Source organism: Schistocerca gregaria, chromosome 5 (genome assembly GCF_023897955.1).
Source record: "Schistocerca gregaria isolate iqSchGreg1 chromosome 5, iqSchGreg1.2, whole genome shotgun sequence".
Classification (NCBI taxonomy): Eukaryota; Metazoa; Arthropoda; class Insecta; order Orthoptera; family Acrididae; genus Schistocerca; species Schistocerca gregaria.
In genome coordinates, this window is record NC_064924.1 from 645633565 (window position 1) to 645655044 (window position 21480).

The 21480-nt window shown below is 45.2% G+C and overlaps 1 protein-coding gene across 1 annotated transcript in view; it reads right to left on the reverse strand.

Moving 5' to 3' along the window:
- Nucleotides 1–21480, reverse strand: part of LOC126272469 (uncharacterized) — a 245935-nt gene that overhangs the window by 94296 nt on the left and 130159 nt on the right. Inside the window, exon 2 of the mRNA XM_049975347.1 lies at nucleotides 13747–13897. Coding sequence (XP_049831304.1) covers nucleotides 13747–13897 — 151 coding nt within the window. The remainder of the gene's footprint in view (nucleotides 1–13746; nucleotides 13898–21480) is intronic.

Consider the following 21480-nt stretch of genomic DNA (forward strand, 5'->3'; position numbering starts at 1 on the left):
CTGACGGCGGCGGTGAACAAATGCTGCACAGCTAGCGCCATTCGACGGCCAACACCACGGTTTCTGGTGTGTCCGCTGTGCCGTGCGTGTGATCATTGCTTGTACAGCCCTCTCGCAGTGTCCGGAGCAAGTATGGTGGGTCTGACACACCGGTGTCAATGTGTTCTTTTTTCCATTTCCAGGAGTGAATTTTCAGCACTACTCAGTTTTTCCCCTTGCTGTATATATAACCATACGGTCACCACGAGAGTGACTAGAAGCTCTACCATTGCCACTCTGCATCCTAGAGCTTTAATATGAATACTAAGAATAAAATATTAACATAATTTAAAATTTTTAAGAACGGACATTTCTACGTTGAAAAAGTCAAAGAGTATTTGTCGATCGTCAAAATAAAAATGTGTACTTTAATGTAATGGGAACAAACTACTTCACATCGCAGGATCACACTGAATAGGGATTAAACAGAGTGGGAGGGGTTAACTGCTGCTGGGAGGAGTGAAATGGCTATGGAGGTGACTGTTTGGGATGTGGAGACTTCCATTCCGGGCAGGACCTAAGCCCTTATTTCAAGCTCTTAGTGTCCATTTACCTTAATTGTTTAGTTATCTGAGCTTTCCTCTTGGCATGTTTCAAGCTCTGTTTGTCAATGGTGTTTCAACCTACGATATCTGAACAGCACTACTGTAGGTTCTCCCATCACGTACATGGGAACAGGTTTACACCACTGGGCAACCCTGCCACATTCGACACATAATTGAACTAAATTAAGTTGTGACAAAATGGGTGAAATATGTGGATAATAACAGTGAAAACTAAATAAAATGAAATTATGTCTACGAAATCAAGTCAAAAGTCTTGAGGTGTCAGCGTAACGATTACGTCGTAACTATTAAAGATGTACACCAGACTGGCACTCGAGCCTAGATAAGAGATAGATAATGACTGAGACTCGGAAGTAGAAGACATGTTTTCTATCCCAGGAGTAATTATGGAGAGTACAGAAGAGGAAAGGGGTGTTAATGGAGAAGGAATCCTGCTGTGAGGGATGGTAGGAAGAAAAGAGCTAGATGTGATATTAAGAATAAATGTTACAGCAGATTACGTGATCTGTAAAGGGAAGGTTAAGGAAGTTGTGCTGACGGAACATATGACAATGTGTTTATATAGGGCTGGTGGGACGCGAATTGGAAACCAGAAGACGGTACTGTTGCCGATATCAAATCTGCGGATTGTAGGGGATAAATAGAAAGTTGATAAGTCAGACGGAACAAATGGCGTCGATTATTTTTAAGAAATTGTAATTTATCTACTTATTTATTACATTGCAACTTGTTACTTATAATTGCAGCACTGGCTGTATTCATTCATAAGGAAATTACTGCCATAAAATACAATTTTTTCCCATACTTCGGCAAGTAATGACGGAAAACGCATTATTGTATCCAACTCAGTGCCGCTACCCATCACCAACACTATTTCCACTATTAATTGGAACTATACTTACTACTATACCTAATTACTTCCACCACTGTTATTGCTCTACAATTTGTTTCCTAAGTGTGTCGACTCCTTGGTTGTAGGAGGAGACTGCCCTGTTCAGAGGGAGCATCGTTGCTGCCAGTCAGCATTTCAGCAACATGCTGATCCACGTCACCCTAGTTCTAGTTCATTGGGGGTGAGCCAGAACCGGCAGCTGCGCTTCCGTTTTGATGATGTTATAGCTGAGCAAGCACCGTTGGCCATCCGCCTGATACAACTGTTGGCCCAAGCTATCGCAATCCCCTGTAGCGCAGTAGACGGATGTTATTATCAAGGGGACGCAGTACCGAAAACGTCCTTGAAGTACACTCATGCTCATAAATTAAGGATAATTGCACAAAACGTGGCACTACACAAACCTGGCGCTAATAGCATAACCATATAGAGAAAACACGCGACACAGATCTGTAAGACCACGGTATTGGAGATAAGTTGAGAAAACCGTCCAGAAACACATGTAATACAAAACCCCACTGTTTCCTGCACATGTACCTCGACATCTATATGGGATATGATCACCATGTACACGTACACAGGCCGCACAACAGGTTGGCATACTCTGGATCAGGTGGTCGAGCAGCTGCTGAGGTATAGCCTCCCACTCTTGCACCATTGCCTGTCGGAGCCCCTGAAGTGTCCTAGGGGTTTGAAGACGTACATCGATACGTCGCCCGAGAGCATCCCAGAGGTGCTCTATGGGATTTAGGTCTGGAGAACAGGCAGGCCACTCCATTCCCCTGATATCTTCTCTTTCGAGGTACTCCTCCACGATGGTATCTCGGTGAGACCGTTAGTTATCATCCATCAGGAGGAAGGTGGCATCCACTGCACCCCTGAAAAGGTGGACATATTGGTGCAAAATGACGTCCCGATACACCTGACCTGTTACAGTTCCTCTGTCAAAGACATGCAGGGGTGCACTTATCACCCCATAACATCAAACCACAACTTCCGTACAGTTCCCTTTCAAGGACATTAAGGGGTTCGTATCTAGTTCCTCGTTCACGCCAGATGAAAACCCGGCGGGAATCACTGTTCAGACTATACCTGCACTCGTCCGTGAATATAACCTGGGACCACTGCTCCAATGACCACGTACTGTATTCTTGACACCAGACTTTACGGGCTCTACTGTGACCAGGGGTCAGTGGAATGCACCTTACAGGTCTCTGGGCGAATAAACCATGTCTGTTCAGTCGTCTGTATACTGTGCGTCTGGAGAAGTTCCAGTAGCTGTGGTAAGGTCCCGAGCGAGACCACCTGCAGTACTCCGTGGCCATCTGCAGGCACTGATGGAGAGACATCGGTCTTCTTGTGGTGTTGTACACTGTGGACATCCCATACTGTAGCTCCTGGACACTTAATCACGTCTGCTGGAATCGTCGCCATAATCTTGAGATCACACTTTGTGGCAGTTTGAGGGCCTGTGCTTTGACCTGCTGTGTTTGACCAGCCTCCAGTCGCCGTAGTATTCTTCCCCTCATAACGTCAATATGTGTTCTTTGAGCCACTTTCAACACACAGTCACCATTAGCAAGTCTTAAAACGTCTGCACACTTACTCGCTGCACAGTGCTCTGACATGCACCGACACAATGCGTATATGAACTGTTGCCAGCTCCACTGTGCGACGACCGCAGGTCAAACGCACCGCATGGTCGTATCCCGAGGTGACTTAAACTCGCAAACTGGCCACCAGGGCGCTGTTTCACCATGTATCAGCATTATCCTTAAATTATGAGCATGAGGGTAGCTCGGCGATACTTCCCAGGAACAGCCATGACGCAGTATCTCCTTGACATGTCTTCCCTTGCTTCTGAGTTGCTGTCGATCAATATCAGTAACATCGGCATACAGACAACATCCCCAGATAATATGGCCTGGTGTACCTTATTCAATGCGAAGGTTTGTCTTCGATCATTTCGATGCCAATAGGTGGCGTAAGCCCCATAATCCGTCACTAAGTGTCTCAGACTTCTTGATTGATTCCAGTACCTTATTCCCAGTCTGCTTTATTTTTGGGAAGAGGCCATAGGCGTGCCCCACTGATCGGGCACCAACGCCTCCTCCCTGCCACTTATCCAGAATCTAATTGTAAATTGGCTGCTTGCTTATCGCTCGTATTGCTGTTAAATTCTGCACTTCATGAAGTTGTTTTCTCTTCAGCCAGTACACCTCCGCTGTTATTCGTAACTGGAGATCGAATCACTAAATCCCAAATACACTCCTGGAAACTGAAATAAGAACACCGTGAATTCATTGTCCCAGGAAGGGGAAACTTTATTGACACATTTCTGGGGTCAGATACATCACATGATCACACTGACAGAACCACAGGCAACAGAGCATGCACAATGTCGGCACTAGTAGAGTGTATATCCACCTTTCGCAGCAATGCAGGCTGCTATTCTCCCATGGAGACGATCGTAGAGATGCTGCATGTAGTCCTGTGGAACGGCTTGCCATGCCATTTCCACCTGGCGCCTCAGTTGGACCACCGTTCGTGCTGGAGGTGCAAACCGCGTGATACGACGCTTCATCCAGTCCCAAACATGCTCAATGGGGGACAGATCCGGAGATCTTGCTGGCCAGGGTAGTTGACTTACACTTTCTAGAGCACGTTGGGTGGCACGGGATACATGCGGACGTACATTGTCCTGTTGGAACAGCAAGTTCCCTTGCTGCTTTAGGAATAGTAGAACGATTGGTTCGATGACGGTTTGGATGTACCGTGCACTACTCAGTGTCCCTTCGACGACCACCAGAGGTGTACGGCCAGTGTAGGAGATCGCTCCCCACACCATGATGCCGGGTGTTGCCCTGTGTGCCTCGGTCGTATGCAGTCCTGATTGTGGCGCTCACCTGCACGGCGCCAAACACGCATACGACCATCATTGGCACCAAGGCAGAAGCGACTCTCATCGCTGAAGACGACACGTCTCCATTCGTCCCTCCATTCACGCCTGTCGCGACACCACTGGAGGCGGGCTGCACGATGTTGGGGCGTGAGCGGAAGACGGCCTAACGGTGTGCGGGACCGTAGCCCAGCTTCATGGAGACGGTTGCGAATGGTCCTCGCCGATACCCCAGGAGCAACAGTGTCCCTAATTTGCTGGGAAGTGGCGGTGCGGTCCCCTACGGCACTGCGTAGGATCCTACGGTCTTGGCGTGCATCCGTGCGTCACTGCGGTCCGGTCCCAGGTCGACGGGCACGTGCACCTTCCGCCGACCACTGGCGACAACATCGATGTACTGTGGAGACCTCACGCCCCACGTGTTGAGCAATTCGGCGGTAGGTCCACCCGGCCTCCCGCATGCCCACTATACGCCCTCGCTCAAAGTACGTCGACTGCACATACGGTTCACGTCCACGCTGTCGCGGGATGCTACCAGTGTTAAAGACTGCGATGGAGCTCCGTATGCCACGGCAAACTGGCTGACACTGACGGCGGCGGTGCACAAATGCTGCGCAGCTAGCGCCATTCGACGGCCAACACCGCGGTTCCTGGTGTGTCCGCTGTGCCGTGGGTGTGATCATTGCTTGTACAGCCCTCTCGCATTGTCCGGAGCAAGTATGGTGGGTCTGACACACCGGTGTCAATGTGTTCTTTTTTCCATTTCCAGGAGTGTATTACCTGCAACACCTCAAGTGACACGGTACACAGTAGCAAAAGCTCCCCTCAACCAAAGGAGTATTCCATATTGCACATGTTAACTACACGTGCTGGTGCTGCGAACTAAAGTTACACGTCCAGGCACTCTCAAAATATCCCATGGTCTCACTTACGGTAGCGCTATGATACGTGAGCCGTAGTGGCTCGTTTCGAGTCGACACTTCGCTGCTTGCGTATCTTTGGTTCGCATAGTTAAGTTGTTGTTCCCTGTGGTTGGAAACCGACCATTGGCCTTTAAGATTTGATGTAATAACCTTTTTTGTATTTCATGTTCCAAGAAGTTGTAAGGTGGACATGTCATTTTGATTTTTTAAGTTATCGGTGGGCACGTCAGAGAGAGAAAGTTATGTTACTATTAAACAATCTTTGGCCTTTTTGTGGCACAACCTTTGCCTCTGTGCAATCTGATACATTCTTAGTTGATGTGTGGTGGCCGAAGGACGTATTCAGTAGCGCTGTGTTAATTGTTTGTCTCTATTAGATGAGGAAAGATTTATCGTAAAGAACACAAAGGGTGAATATAAAAGACGAAAATTATATACGAGGGCTGTCCAGAAAGTAAGTTACGATCGGTCGCGAAACGGAAACTACAGTGAAAACCAGAAACATTTTATTTGCAACAGTTAGGTACACCTTCCACCTACTTCTCTACATAGTCGCCGCTCCAACTTCGAGTTTTGTCGTAGTGTTGTATCAACTTTCCAATATCCTCGTCATAGACAGGGCTGTGCTTTCGGCCAGGTCTGCAGCTCGTTACCTGTCGAAACATTTTGTTTTCATGGCCAGCGGTTTTTGTGAGCAGAAATGAGACTCAGGGGGAGGCAATTACGGACTATATTGTGAGTGATGAAACACTTCTTATCGGAAACGCTGCAGGAGCGTCTTCATTGCCCCTGCAGTGTGCGGCCGAGAATTGGCTTGAAGAAGGAGCTGCTCGACAGTTGTGTTATGTGGGCTGCATGACACAGGCGAAATCTCTTACCGGGCTCTCGTGCTTGGCGGGATACGGTATACCCTACGCATTTTTACGTGCTCACTGTTCACTCAGAACTGAAAAGAGCGTCGCGACACGAGTGACGGGCATACTAGAGACACTGACCAATATATCTGTGCGAAGCGTTACCGGATTTTCCCAGTGGTTTAAATTCCGCGACCGATCGTAGCTTACTTTCTGGACAGCCCTCGTATATAAAGGTGAGTCACGTAAGTCGTAACACCCCCACCCCAATTATCCGGGGACGATTGCACGTATCGAAAAGCGTTGTTCGATGAATCATAGCCGACTATGGGGCACATACTGTGGTTCATGCACAATAATCACAACGTTTATATTGACCGAGATTATGAGGCAAGTATATGTTTTTTTTTTTTTTTTAATGGGACGCTATACGTCTTTTACCATCATTCGAACGCCCTGAAAAGTCGCGTATAGTGATGTAACGCATGTTGCTATTGTGATTCAAACTTCGCTTCAAAGACGCTGGGAAATATTGTAGGATTGAAGGTCGAGGCGGTCGGAAGCGGCTGCAGACTGTAAACACGCCTCGCGCGACCCGCAGGCCGAGCTGTCGTGCTCTGTGCAGCATGCAACGGCCTACGGTACGTAGGTAAACCCTCATCCGCCGTCTTCACGATACACCATAGGTACAAGGGTGCCAAGTCGCGTTTCGTATTTAACTGTGGCACATGCTAGCTAATTGCATATCAAAAGGGGATTATGAGAACTATGCGAAATGCATGGACATTTCCAGGCTGAAATGAATAGTTATTGTGTGAACATAGCAACCGCTTTGTCACGCAGTTTCTCATTTTAGCTTTGTCCCCTTCCTGCTTACATGTCACACCTGACGCATTGTAAGCAGCTAATCATGTTATTGATGGATGCGTCCTGGGAAACTCTTCACCGGGTGACTCCTGAGTGTGTCTGTGGCGTAACAAATTGTCTGCTGTGAAACTACTGTTTCCACAGATAGTGTTGGACATTATAATTAGAGAGAATACACATTTGATAAGATAATCATTTTATTCACATCCATGTGCTGAGCACCTCCCACCAAACAATACGACAGAAGGACAACCTTCGTGGTAAACACATTGTCCACACACGTTACATTTATACTTCAAAGGTGTTACTGGTCATAGACACATATCGTTTAGTAATACATTGGTACGTACTGATAACCTTCACAATTCATAGTGTTCTTAACAAAATATGACGTTGTAGTTTACTTAAGCACGTACTCAAACGGTTTACCCTCGACTGGAAGACACATATGTAATCGACGTTCAGGAGAATGGGTAACAGATGAAAGGTCAGTAGATGATATGGCGGAGCAAGCTGCGACGATTCGGCGGCGCAGGTCATCTGGCGTTGTTGGGTTTTACAGTGGACCGCATCTTTCAGTGTTCCCCACAAAAAAGAAATCAAGTGGAGTCAAATCGGGGGACCTGGCAGGCCGTTGTACTGCAACATTCCGTCCAATCCAGCGGTCAGGAAATGCCTCGTTCAGTATTTGATTTGCAACACGGAGGAGCAAGCTGGGCAGCCGTCGTGTTGGAACCACATACACAGGCACTCATTGAGAAGTATCTCCTCTAGCAGAACGGGCAGAATGTTCCTAAGAAAGTCTCCATACTTATTTCCATTTAATACTCCTGTAAGGCCCTACGATGTAATTTCCTACAATGCCGCACTACACGTTGACGCGACATGGCCTTTGGTCCCATGTACCTGGCGCAGCCAAAGTGGGTTCTCAGCTGCCCAGTAGTGCATGTTACGTAAATTTACGTTCCCGTGACCAGTGAATGTTGCTTCGTCGGTGAAGAGCACACGTTTGGAAAATGTATTAGCATCTCGCAGGCGTCGTAGAGCAAACCGACAGAATTCCATACGACGTTCGAAATCGCGTCCTTCGAGTACCTGATGGAGTGTAGGGTGATATGGGTGGAACTTATGCCTGTGCAGAATGCACTGACACTCATCTGGCTGACCCCACATTCCGCGGCAATACGTCTCGTGCCAGAATAAGGATCGATAAACGCCATGGTCAGGACAGCCGCTTCGTGGTCTCTATCGGTAGCAGTCTTCTTCCTCCGCCTTTGTTTTCTATTAAAGCTGCCTATTCGCCCTAGTGTAGTAATCATTCCTGCAATGGCCGGGCGAGTGGAACACCGACGATCAGGATACATATCCCTGTACCGCCGTACGGTATCGACAGCATTCCTAGGACATTCGCCATACGGAAGTAACATGTCTAGCTTACTTTTCCTGATTTGTGTACATATCTGGACGTAATTTTCCAGCAGAAACTACGTCTGGATAGGAGACGCACGTCCTACTGGTTCAACGTCGTACGACCTATTAGTTCCGACCCTGCCTGCTTTCCGAGTCTGTAGCCGCTTCCGACCGCCTCGACCTTCAATTGTACAATATTTCCCAGCGTCTTTTAAGCAAAGTTTGAATCATATTAGCAACATGCATTACATCACTATACGCGTCATTTCCAGAGCGTTCGAATGATGGTAAAAAAAGTATAGCGTCCCATTTAAAAAAACATGTACTTGCCTCATTATCTCGGTCAACATAAACGTTGTGATTATTGTGCATGTACCAAAGTATGTGCCCCATAGTCCGCTATGATTCGCCGAAAACCACATTGCGATATGTGCAATCGCCTCCGGAATAAAGGGGGTGTTACGTCTTACGCGACTCACCCTGTATACAGGGTGTCACAAAAAGGTACAGCCAAAGTTGCAGGAAACATTCCTCACACAAGAGAAAGAAAATATGTTGTGTGTACATGTGTCCGGAAACGCTTAATTTCCATGTTAGAGCTCATTTTATTACTTCTCTTCAAATCATATTAATCATGCAGTGGAAACACACAGCAACAGAACGTACCAGTGTGACTTCAAACACTTTGTTACAGGAAATGTTCTAAATGTCCTCCGTTAGTGAGGATACATACATCCACCCTCCGTCGCACGGAATCCCTGATGCGCTGATGCAGCCCTGGAGAATGGCGTATTGTATCACAGCCGCCCACAATACGAGCACGAAGAGTCTCTACATTTGGTACCGGGGTTGCGTAGACAAGAGCTTTCAAATGCCCCCATATATGAAAGTCAAGAGGGTTGAGGTCAGGAGAACATGGAGGCCATGGAATTGGTCCGCCTCTACCAATCCACCGGTCACCGAGTCTGTTGTTGAAAACCGCACGAACATTTGGACTGAAATGTGCAGGAGCTCCATTGTGGAAGAACCACATGTTGTGTCGTACTTGTAAAGGCACATGTCCTAGCAGTACAGGTAGAGTATCCCGTATGAGATCATGATAACGTGCTCCACTGAGCGTAGGTGGACGAAACTAAAATGAGGTCTAACATGGAAATTAAGCGTTTCAGGACACATGTCCACATAACATCTTTTCTTTATTTGTGTGTGAGGAATGTTTCCTGAAAGTTTGGTCGTGCCTTTTTGTAACACCCTGTACATATACTCTGAGTCATACATTGACGTATTAACTGATAAGCAGTTTCGTTTTTGTAGAAATACACTGTTTTGAATAGTATTTTTCAGAGCAATTTAAGGTGTGAAGATCATACGAAATTTTATTCTGTATATTGGAGTACGTACTTCATTCTAATATCGTTGTCTTGGAATGTAATTTCATAGGAATAGTTTACTCCCATCATTCCACAGTTTAAAAAACTTTATCATTACGCATTACCACATTGCCCCATATCCAATGCAGTAGTTTGAATAATGTATTGAAGTTTTGCGTGGAAATAGAAGTCTAGCTTAGCCGCTACCCGCTTTATGTTTCCTGTTGTGCTTTCGAGAAATCGACCACAATGTTGTCAAGATGCGAGGTAAGTGGAAATTTTGATTAGGGCCCAATAATTGTTTCACTTCAGTTGCGAATTTAATGTAAAAAGTTGTATTCACACCAGTTACAGTTCAGTTCAAATTAGGTTCTGTTTAGTCAAAGCTTAGCAGGAGTTCAAGTTGAATAACAGTAACCTTCTTTTAATTGATTAATAGTTTAATTAAATTGTTCTTTTCTCAATGTTTATGATAAGTATATATTAGTGTTTGAAATTAAACAGTAAATGCTGTTGAACAACTTGGATCAAGTCCTCCCTTGTGAGCCTTTTAATAGCAGTTCCTCAGGGTGTAATTTGCCCGCTTCAGTACATTCTTACTGTTTGGGTTTAATAATTTTATCCCTCATGTTCCCGCTTCTTTTCATTTATTCAATATGTCCACTATAATTTGGACGTTCATCCAAAAATACACCTAGGTGTCTGGTGAAGATCTTTCTCTTTATGGGCCTGTCGATTGTGGATGGTGTGGGTAACCCTACGACACTAGCATGAGAGAGAATAAGTGAGGTTAATGGTGGAAGTTTGCCATCTATATGTCCAGTCAGTTAATAGTTCTAGTCTATTATGAGCATCATTCTGGAGCGTTGGTATTTGACTTTTAGATTTATTTTAGGTTGAAGGATTATCGCAAGGTAATTCCTTTTGGTGTTGTTTAAATGTATAGCACATAAATGATTGGGGACGAGTTATTGTTGTTGTTGTGGTCTTCAGTCCTGAGACTGGTTTTATGCAGCTCTCCATGCTACTCTATCGTGTGCAAGCTTCTTAATCTCCCAGTACCTACGGCAACCTACATTCTTCTGAATCTGCTTAGTGTATTCATCTCTTGGTACCCCTCTACGATTTTTACCCTCCACGCTGCCAACCAATACTACACTCCTGGAAATGGAAAAAAGAACACATTGACACCGGTGTGTCAGACCCACCATACTTGCTCCGGACAATGCGAGAGGGCTGTACAAGCAATGATCACACGCACGGCACAGCGGAAACACCAGGAACCGCGGTGTTGGCCGTCGAATGGCGCTAGCTGCGCAGCATTTGTGCACCACCGCCGTCAGTGTCAGCCAGTTTGCCGTGGCATACGGAGCTCCATCGCAGTCTTTAACACTGGTAGCATGCCTCGACAGCGTGGACGTGAACCGTATGTGCAGTTGACGGACTTTGAGCGAGGGCGTATAGTGAGCATGCGGGAGGCCGGGTGGACGTACAGCTGAATTGCTCAACACGTGGGGCGTGAGATCTCCACAGTACATCGATGTTGTCGCCAGTGGTCGGCGGAAGGTGCACGTGCCCGTCGACCTGGGACCGGACCGCAGCGACCGTAGGATCCTACACAGTGCCGTAGGAGACCGCACCGCCACTTCCCAGCAAATTAAGGAGACTGTTGCTCCTGGGGTATCGGCGAGGACCATTCGCAACCGTCTCTATGAAGCTGGGCTACGGTTCCGCACACCGTTAGGCGGTCTTCCGCTAACGCCCCAACTTCGTGCAGCCCGCCTCCAGTGGTGTCGCGACAGGCGTGAATGGAGGGACGAATGGAGACGTGTCGTCTTCAGCGATGAGAGTCGCTTCCGCCTTGGTGCCAATGATGGTCGTATGCGTGTTTGGCGCCGTGCAGGTGAGCGCCACAATCAGGTCTGCATACGACCGAGGCACACAGGGCCAACACCCGGCATCATGGTGTGGGGAGCGATCTCCTACACTGGCCGTACACCTCTGGTGATCATCGAGGGGACACTGAATAGTGCACGGTACATCTAAGCCGTCATCGAACCCATCGTTCTACCATTCCTAGACCGGCAAGGGAACTTGCTGTTGCAACAGGACAATGCACGTCCGCATGTATCCCGTGCCACCCAACGTGCTCTAGAAGGTGTAAGTCAACTACCCTGGCCAGCAAGATCTCCGGATCTGTCCCCCATTGAGCATGTTTGGGACTGGATGAAGCGTCGTCTCACGCGGTCTGCACGTCCAGCACGAACGCTGGTCCAACTGAGGCGCCAGGTGGAAATGGCATGGCAAGCCGTTCCACAGGACTACATCCAGCATCTCTAGGATCGTCTCCATGGGAGAATAGCAGCCTGCATTGCTGCGAAAGATGGACATACACTGTACTAGTGCCGACATTGTGCATGCTCTGTTGCCTGTGTCTATGTGCATGTGGTTCTGTCAGTGTGATCATGTGATGTATCTGACCCCAGGAATGTGTCAATAAAGTTTCACCTTCCTGGGACAATGAATTCACGGTGTAATTATTTCAGTTTCCAGGAGTGTAGGTGATCCTTTGATGCTTCAGACCATGTCCTACCAACCGATCTTCTTGTCAAGTTGTGCCACAAACTCCACTTCTTCCCAATCCTATTAAATACCTCCTCATTAAATGTGTGATTTAGCCATCTAATCTTCAGCATTCTTCTGTAGCACTACATTTCGAAAGCTTCTATTCTTTTCTCGTCAAAACTATTTATCGTCCATGTTTCACTCCATACAAATACTTTCAGAAACGACTTCTTGGCACTTAAATCTATACTCTGTGTTAACAAATTTCTCTTCTTCAGAAACGTTTTGCTCGCCATTGCCAGTCTACATTTTATATCCTCTCTACTTCGACCATCATCAGTTATATTGCTCCCCAAATAGCAAAAAAATCCTAATCTAATTCCCTCAGCATCACCTGACTTAATTCGACTACATTCCACTATCCTCGTTTTGCTTTTGTTGATGTTCATCTTATATCCTCCTTTCAAGACACTGACCATTCCGTTCAACTGCTCTTCCAAATCCTTTGCTGTCTCTGACAGAATTACAATGTCATAGGCGAACCTCAAAGTTTTTATTTCTTCTCTATGGATTTTAATACCTACACCGAATCTTTTTTTGTTACCTGTACTGCTTGCTCAATATACAGATTGAACAACATCGGGGAGAGGCTGCAACCCTTTCTCACTCCCTTCCCAAGCACTGCTTCCCTTTCATGCCCCTCCACTCTTATAACGGCCAACTGGTTTCTGTACAAATTGTAAATAGCCTTTCGGTCCCTGTATTTTACCTGTGCCACCTTTAGAATTTGGAAAAGAGTATTCCAGTTACATTGTCAAAAGCTTTCTCAAAGTCTACAAATGCTAGAAATGTATGTTTGCCTTTCTTTAATCTAGCTTCTAAACTAAGTCGTAGAGTCAGTATTGCCTCACGTGTTCTGATATTTCTACGGGACAAGTCATGAAGGCATAAACTGCTTGTGCTTGTCCTGTAATTATCGGTCTAGCTTTGAAAGAGCTTAACTTGATGCATCATTGGCTACGCTCTGAGGTTCAATACTGTTATAACTGCTGTATTGACAGGGAGTACCGGAAGGAGTACCTCCTAAACAACTGTAACGATCTTAGGTTTTCCTGCAGCACAAGATTTCACAACACATTAGATGTTCTCGCGTAACGTGACTGCCATATTTATGCACAATGTATAAGTGCCGCAGTTTCTAATGGACGTCCCTTGATATGGCGGTCGCAGAATGCCAGCAGAACGGAGCCACCTGTCTGGGCAATACAGGAACGTTTTTACGACGCAATAACTGCCACGACTCTAGCAGGGCCGGTAAATTGTGTTACGTGGGAGTAAAGTTGGCAGGCCAGCGGACCTACCCAAACTCGGAGGAGCAGCAACCGCCGAGACTGCACTCAGAAAAGCCGTCTGGGCAGGAGTAGTGCGGGGGCGGCGTCGGAGGCGGCGTCGGCGTCGGCGTCGGCAGCGTCGGCGGCAGTGAGGGTGTCGCGGCGTCTCTGGCCACTCGTTCTGCAAACACCAGGCAGAGAGCTTTATGTGCAGCTTGGGTGTACCCTTAAAGTTGCGTCACTTGGCACGACTTTTATTTATTTAATAGAAACGTTACTCATTTCTTTTGTAACTTCAGTAGTGGCAGAAGGTGGTGACATCAGTTGCTAAGATGTTCACGGAGGAAACTAAACACTCTTGATTTCTTATTTTATGTTCTATTTATCTCGCATGCTATGCTAACGATTTTGTAGTTTGCGTGCTATCAATTCTGACGCGACAAGGTTTCATATTTAACCTCAAGTATGTAGGAATCGAAGCAAAACGCCAGGATAGCCGAGAGCGCACAAGGTCATTGTAGCTAGGCTCAATACCATTTCTTCCAAATCCATCAGAAACAAACGCAAAATAATTTTATTTAAAAAAGCGGAGAAAGTGCCACTAGAAGCCTTCCTAAAAGACAATTTCCATTCCTTCCGAACTGACTATGCGAATGTAGACGAGATGTGGCTCAAATTCAAAGATATAGTAGCAAACAGCAATTGAGAGATTCATACCTCATAAATTGGTAAGAGATGGAACGGATCCCCCGTGGTACACAAAAAAGGTCCGAACGCTGTTGCAGAGGCAACGGAAAAAGCATGCGAAGTTCAGAAGAACGCGAAATCCCGAAGATGGGCTAAAATTTACAAACGGGCGAAATCTGGCACGTACTTCGATGCGAGATGCCTTTAATAGGTTCCACAACCAAACATTGTCTCGAAATTTGGTAGAAAATCCGAAGAAATTCTGGACGTATGTAAAGTACACAAGCGGCAAGACGCAGTCAATACCTTCGCTGCGCAGTGCCGATGGTACTGTTATCGACGACTGTGCCGCTAAAGCGGAGTTATTGAACGCAGTTTTCCGAAATTCCTTCACCAGGGAAGACGAATGGAATATTCCAGAATTTGAAACACGAACATCTGATAGCATGAATTTCTTAGAAGTAGATACCTTAGGGGTTGCGAAGCAACTCAAATCGCTTGATACGGGCAAGTCTTCAGGTCCAGATTGTATACCGATTAGGTTCCTTTCAGATTACGCTGATACTATAGCTCCCTACTTATCACTCATATACAACCGCTCGCTCACCGATAGATCTGTACCTACAGATTGGAAAATTGCGCAGGTCACACCAGTGTTCAAGAAGGGTAGTAGGAGTAATCCATTTAACTACAGACCTATATCATTGACGTCGGTTTACAGTAGGGTTTTGGAGCATATACTGTATTCAAACATTATGAATCACCTCGAAGGGAACGATCTATTGACACGTAATCAGCATGGCTTCAGAAAACATCGCTCTTGTGCAACGCAGCTAGCTCTTTATTCGCACGAAGTAATGGCCGCTATCGACAGGGGATCTCAAGTTGATTCCGTATTTCTAGATTTCCGGAAAGCTTTTGACACCGTTCCTCACAAGCGACTTCTAATTAAGCTGCGGAGCTATGGGGTATCGTCTCAGTTGTGCGACTGGATTCGTGATTTCCTGTCAGGAAGGTCGCAGTTCGTAGTAATAGACGGCAAATCATCGAGTAAAACTGAAGTGATATCAGGTGTTCCCCAGGGAAGCGTCCTGGGACCTCTACTGTTCCTGATCTATATAAATGACCTGGATGACAATCTGAGCAGTTCTCTTAGACTGTTCGCAGATGATGCTGTAATTTACCGTCTAGTAAGGTCATCCGAAGACCAGTATCAGCTGCAAAGCGATTTAGAAAAGATTGCTGTATGGTGTGTCAGGTGGCAGTTGACGCTAAACAACGAAAAGTGTGAGATGATCCACATGAGTTCCAAAAGAAATCCGTTGGAATTCGATTACTCGATAAATAGTACAATTCTGAAGGCTGTCAATTCAACTAAGTACCTGGGTGTTAAAATTACGAACAACTTCAGTTGGAAGGACCACATAGATAATATTGTCGGGAAGGCGAGCCAAAGGTTGCGTTTCATTGGCAGGACACTTAGAAGATGCAACAAGTCCACTAAAGAGACAGCTTACACTACACTCGTTCGTCCTCTGTTAGAATATTGCTGCGCGTTGTGGGATCCTTACCAGGTGGGATTGACGGAGGACATCGAGAGGGTGCAAAGAAGGGCAGCTCGTTTTGTATTATCACGTTATAGGGGAGAGAGTGTGGCAGATATGATACACGAGTTGGGATGGAAGTCATTACAGCATAGACGTTTTTCGTCGCGGCGAGAGCTTTTTACGAAATTTCAGTCACCAACTTTCTCTTCTGAATGCCAAAATATTTTGTTGAGCCCAACCTACATAGGTAGGAATGATCATCAAAATAAAATAAGAGAAATCAGAGCTCGAACAGAAAGGTTTAGGTGTTCGTTTTTCCCGCTCGCTGTTCGGGAGTGGAATAGTAGAGAGATAGTATGATTGTGGTTCGATGAACCCTCTGCCAAGCACTTAAATGTGAATTGCAGAGTAGTCATGTAGATGTAGACTCTGCTTCCTGGACTCGGGTAGGCGCGCCGGCCCCGGATCGAATCCGTCCGGCGGATTAACGACACGGCGGATGTGCCGGCCAGCCTGCATGTGGTTTTTAGGCGGTTTTCCTCATTCTACTAGGTGAATTCCGGGCTGGTCCCCACGTCCTGCCTCAGTTACACGACTCCTGGCCTTTTGAAAACATTCACATTGTTTCAGGATTTACACTAGATGCAGGCAGTTGGGGTACACTGATTCCGTCCTGGGGAGTACGGGGTAGTGGCAAGAAGGGCATCCGGCCACCCCTTACAATTAACATGCTAAATCCGGTTAACCATGGCAGACCCTGCGTAACTGCGGGACGAGGCGCAAGCGATAGATAGAATGCAGGAATCGATGCATCAACGTAAGTCACCTAAAAAAAAAGTGAATGAAGAAAGTTGTCATCTATAGAGCTACCAAGTGCAAAAATACCTCAGTTAACAGATATATTCAAAATGTCTTGAGTTCAACAGGCGTAGATGTGTTTGCATCTTTCGCGCATCAGCAATTGTATCTCTTGTTACATTTGTTGAGTACTAATCTACAAGCAGCTCTCTGTGATCTCACTTCTTGTCTGTTAACTGCTTCGTTACAAAACTATACTATAATCACCATCCATTAGATGGTGCTCTGTCGTTTAATGGTAATGCTATATTGATGTAGTATTACGTCAACGAAAGCTTAATTCTTTATTAATGGCTTCGAAATACATTCTTTTATGATATTGGGCAATGAGAAATGTACTTTCTATATTACTTATGTCTTAAATAAATGGTAAACGATGACGGATACTAAATAAGGTATACCAAATATTTGAAATTATTTGAAACAGTAGTAAAAATAATTTTGCCTCATTTCCTGTGTCATACACGCTGGTAACAACTTCGTATAGGGCTTCATTGTTGTGTTCCTCAGCTTAAAGGAAAACATGCTTTTTGAGAATTCCTGTATTACCTTACGGCGATAGTCTTCACACGTAGTAACTTAGCAGTCAGTTACATGTCAGCTACGTATGTGCTCCGTTATATGCCGTTTTCTGGTATTACTAAAGTGTGTCCGCAGACAAATATTTGTAACATTTCACTACATGCTGTATGCTGTAAACAGAGAGGAATACATTGCCCAGTGTAGGACTGTAACAGTGCATACGACAGGTCTCAGTAATACACTTACATTAGAAAAGGTTAAATTTTAATTTTATTAATTATAAGTAAATACCATAGTCACTCTATTTATAAAAAATAGGCTAAAACCGGTTAAATTCCATTCTCCAGCCGATCCTTCCTAACATCATCTTATCACCTACATCCTCTTGCACTTTCCTGTCCATGTTCTCATTATCACCTTTGCATCCACCTATTTAGTCGCCCCACGTCATAAAGCTGATGCAAAGAGCATTTGATGATGTACAGAGAGCTAAACTATGGACGGTAATATAGAAGAGAAGGCACCACTCACGTCTAATTGATGCAGTTCAAAGTCTACCACAGTGAATATACATCTAGACTGTAATGAGACGAAAGAATTTTTGACTAATAGTAATACATATTTATAATGAATATTCTGGTGGACAAAGTTCTCAGCAGCGAAAGTATTGAACTGGAGTATTGACAAATCATTTTTGCATGATTGTGAAGTGTCCATTTTTATAGTAAATGACTCGCAAAACATAGTGTACAGACTGCATATAATCTATGGACTATTAATATGAGAAACGTAAGCAAGAATTATGGTCTTCATGGCTTAGCATCCTACGTCAGTGAAAAAAAGGGCTAGGAATGTACAGAAATAAAGACGGCTGCTCAGATTGTCTCCCAAATCGTTTATATGGATAAGGAACAGCAAAGGGCCTATAACACTACCTTGGGGAACGCCAGAAATCACTTCCGTTTTATTCGATGACTTTCCGTCAATTACTACGAACTGTGACCTCTATGACAGGAAATCACAGATCCAGTCACGTAACTGAGACGATATTCCACAAGCATGCAATTTCACTACGAGCCGCTTGTGTGGTACAGTGTCAAAAGCGTTCCGGAAATCCAAAAATACGGAATCGATCTGAAATCCCTTGTCAATAGCACTCAGCACTTCATGTGAATAAAGGGCTGGTTGTGTTTCACAAGAACGTAGTTTTCTAAACCTATGTTGACTGTGTGTCAATAGACCGTTTTCTTCGAGGTAATTCATTATGTTCGAACACAGTATATGTTCTAAAATCCTACTGCATATCGACGTTAACGATATGGGCCTGTAATTTAGTGGGTTACTCCTACTACCTTACTTGAATATTGGTGTGCCTTGTGCAACCTTCCAGTTTTTGGGTACGGATCTTTCGACGAGCGAACGGTTGTATATGATTGTTAAATATGGAGCTAATGCATCAGCATTCTCCGAAAGGAACCTGGTTGGTATATAGTCTGGACCAGACGACTTGCTTTTATTAAGTGATTTAAGTTGCTTCACTACTCCGAGGATATTTACTTCCACGTTACTCATGTTGGCAGCTCTTCTCGATTCGAAATGCGGAATATTTTCTTCGTCTTCTTCTGTGAAGGCTTTTCGGAAAGCTGTGTTTAGAAACTCTGCTTTGGCAGTACTCTCTTCGATAGTATTTCTATTGCTACCGCCCAGAGAAGACATTGATTGTTTCTTTCCACTAACATACTTCACATAAGACCAGAATCTCTTTGGATTTTCTGCCAGGTTTCGAGACACAGTTTCACAGTGTAAACTGTTATACGCATCTCGTACTGTAGTCTGCGCTAAATTTCGAGATTCTGTATAAGATCGCCAATGTCGGGGATTTTGCGTTTGTTTAAATTTAGTATGTTTGTTTAGCTGTTTCTGCAACAGTGTGCTAACTAGTTTTGTGTACGAAGGAGGATCAGTTCCGTCGTTTGTTAATTTATGTGGTATAAATCTCTCAATTGCTGCCGAAACTATTTCTTTGAATTTAAGCCGCATCTGGTCTACACTTATATTATTATTTTGGGATGAGTGGAGATTGACCCTGAGGAAGGTGTGAAGTGAATTTTATCTGCTTTTTTGAATAGGTATATTTCTCGCTTATTTTTCGGGGTTTACAATATTCAATCTCGCAACGACAACCCTGTGTTCACTAATCCCTGAATCAGTTTTGATGCTCGTTATTAACTCAGGATTATTTGTTGCTAAGATGGCAAGTGTGTTTTCACAACCGTTTACTATTCGCTTGGGCTCTTGAACTAACTGCTGGAAATCGCCCAGAATCGGAGTGGAAAATAATATGTGAAAACACTGGCAAGGTGAAATGACATGATAATAGGACATCTGTTAAATAATTGAGGACGTAAGTTACAAGCGCCACTCTCAGATGAGGAGGTTGGCGCAGGAGGGGATTTCTTGGCGGGCCGCATCAAATCAGCCAGAAGACTGATGATTCAAAAGAAAAAGCTAAGGTTATTTCGGCTACATTGCCTTTTTGAAGGGATTTCCATGTCTCTTCGTTGACGTGGTAGCTCTCAAATATTTCTCTGTACTGTATTTGTTGTGTAGTTTGAATTGTGTGATTTTTTTGCATAGTGTACAAACTCTAGCGACTGATCGACGAGAGAATTCGGAACAAAAAAGATCTAATGAACCTATGTCCGGAAATGCATGATTTCCATGTTAGAGACCATTTATTAAATCATACTTTGTTAAAGTGACTGCGGTCTCTTAAGCCCTGCACCATGCAGCCACAGTTACAATATATGTTGGAAATTGCTTCCATGTGCCTCAACGGATGCATTTAAGCGCCGTAGCATGTTCTGTTGGGTTTTTTTCTGGAGAGGAGAGCAGACAGCGAGATCATCGGTCTAATCGGATTAGGGAAGGACGGGGAAGGAAGTCGGCCGTGTCCTTTCACAGGAACCATCGTGGAATTTGCCTGGAGAGATTTAGGGAAATCACGGAAAACCGAAATCAGGATGGCCGGACGCGGGATTCAACAGTCGTCCTCCGGAATGCGAGTCCAGTGTGCTAGCCACTGCAACACCTCGCTCGGTATAGCATGTTCTCTCTCACACGTTCATGTCGGCCGGGCTGCATCCGGACAGTGTCAAAGGAAGCATGAACACGCTGCTCTAGTGTCTCCTCATCTAGAATGGGATCTGGATACACTATTCGTTTGAGATGGCACCACAACCAGAAATCGCATGGGTTGAGGTCCGGTGAAGAAGCACGTCATGTAACTGGACCGACTCGACCGATCCATCTACCAGGGAAGGCGTGATTGATATGCGTCCGGACGTTAACGGCGAAGTGGGCTGGAGCACCATCATGTAGCAGCCACAGAAGACTTCGAATCATCAATGGCACCTCTTCAAGCAGGGGAGGCAAAGTCACCCGCAAGAAACGCCGGAAGTTACGGCCTGTTAGAAGGCGTGGGAGGAAGACTGGTACCAAAATATTGTCGCCAATTATACCGGTCCACGCATTCCAGCTGCACTAATGATGCTGATGATTCGCTGTCACAATACCGTGGCGTTTGAAACGTCCTCTTTCAACAATTATACACGAATTACAAGAGAATGGCCCTGACTAACATTAACCTATACCTTTCACAAATCACTTACCTCACAAAAAACTTCGTTACTCGAACTACTGCAACACAGCGAGCGCCACTACTGCCAGCTAAATAAAAGATTCAAACTACGGAAGGCACCAACTACTGATAGGGATAGTTAGCAAATGAAAGGTTTTAATAGAGAACAAACAATGTATTTACCTTATTAGTCATAATATGTAAAGCAGTTCATGACATCCAGTCTTACAAATTTCAAGACTCCGCCATCTCTCTCCCCACATCCACCACTGCTGGCGGCTCACCTCCAACTGCGCAACGCTACGCGCCGCTAACAGCCAACTGCCCAACACTACAATAGCGAGTATTACAACAATGCCAACCAGCCACAGACTGCAAACAGCACAGCCCGTGATTTTCATGCTGAGGTGGTGTTACAAATAAAAAAACCTAAACAGCCTACTTACATAGCCCCCACGCTCCCCACAAAAAATTTTACAAATTGTTTTGGGCACTGGCCAATACAGATTT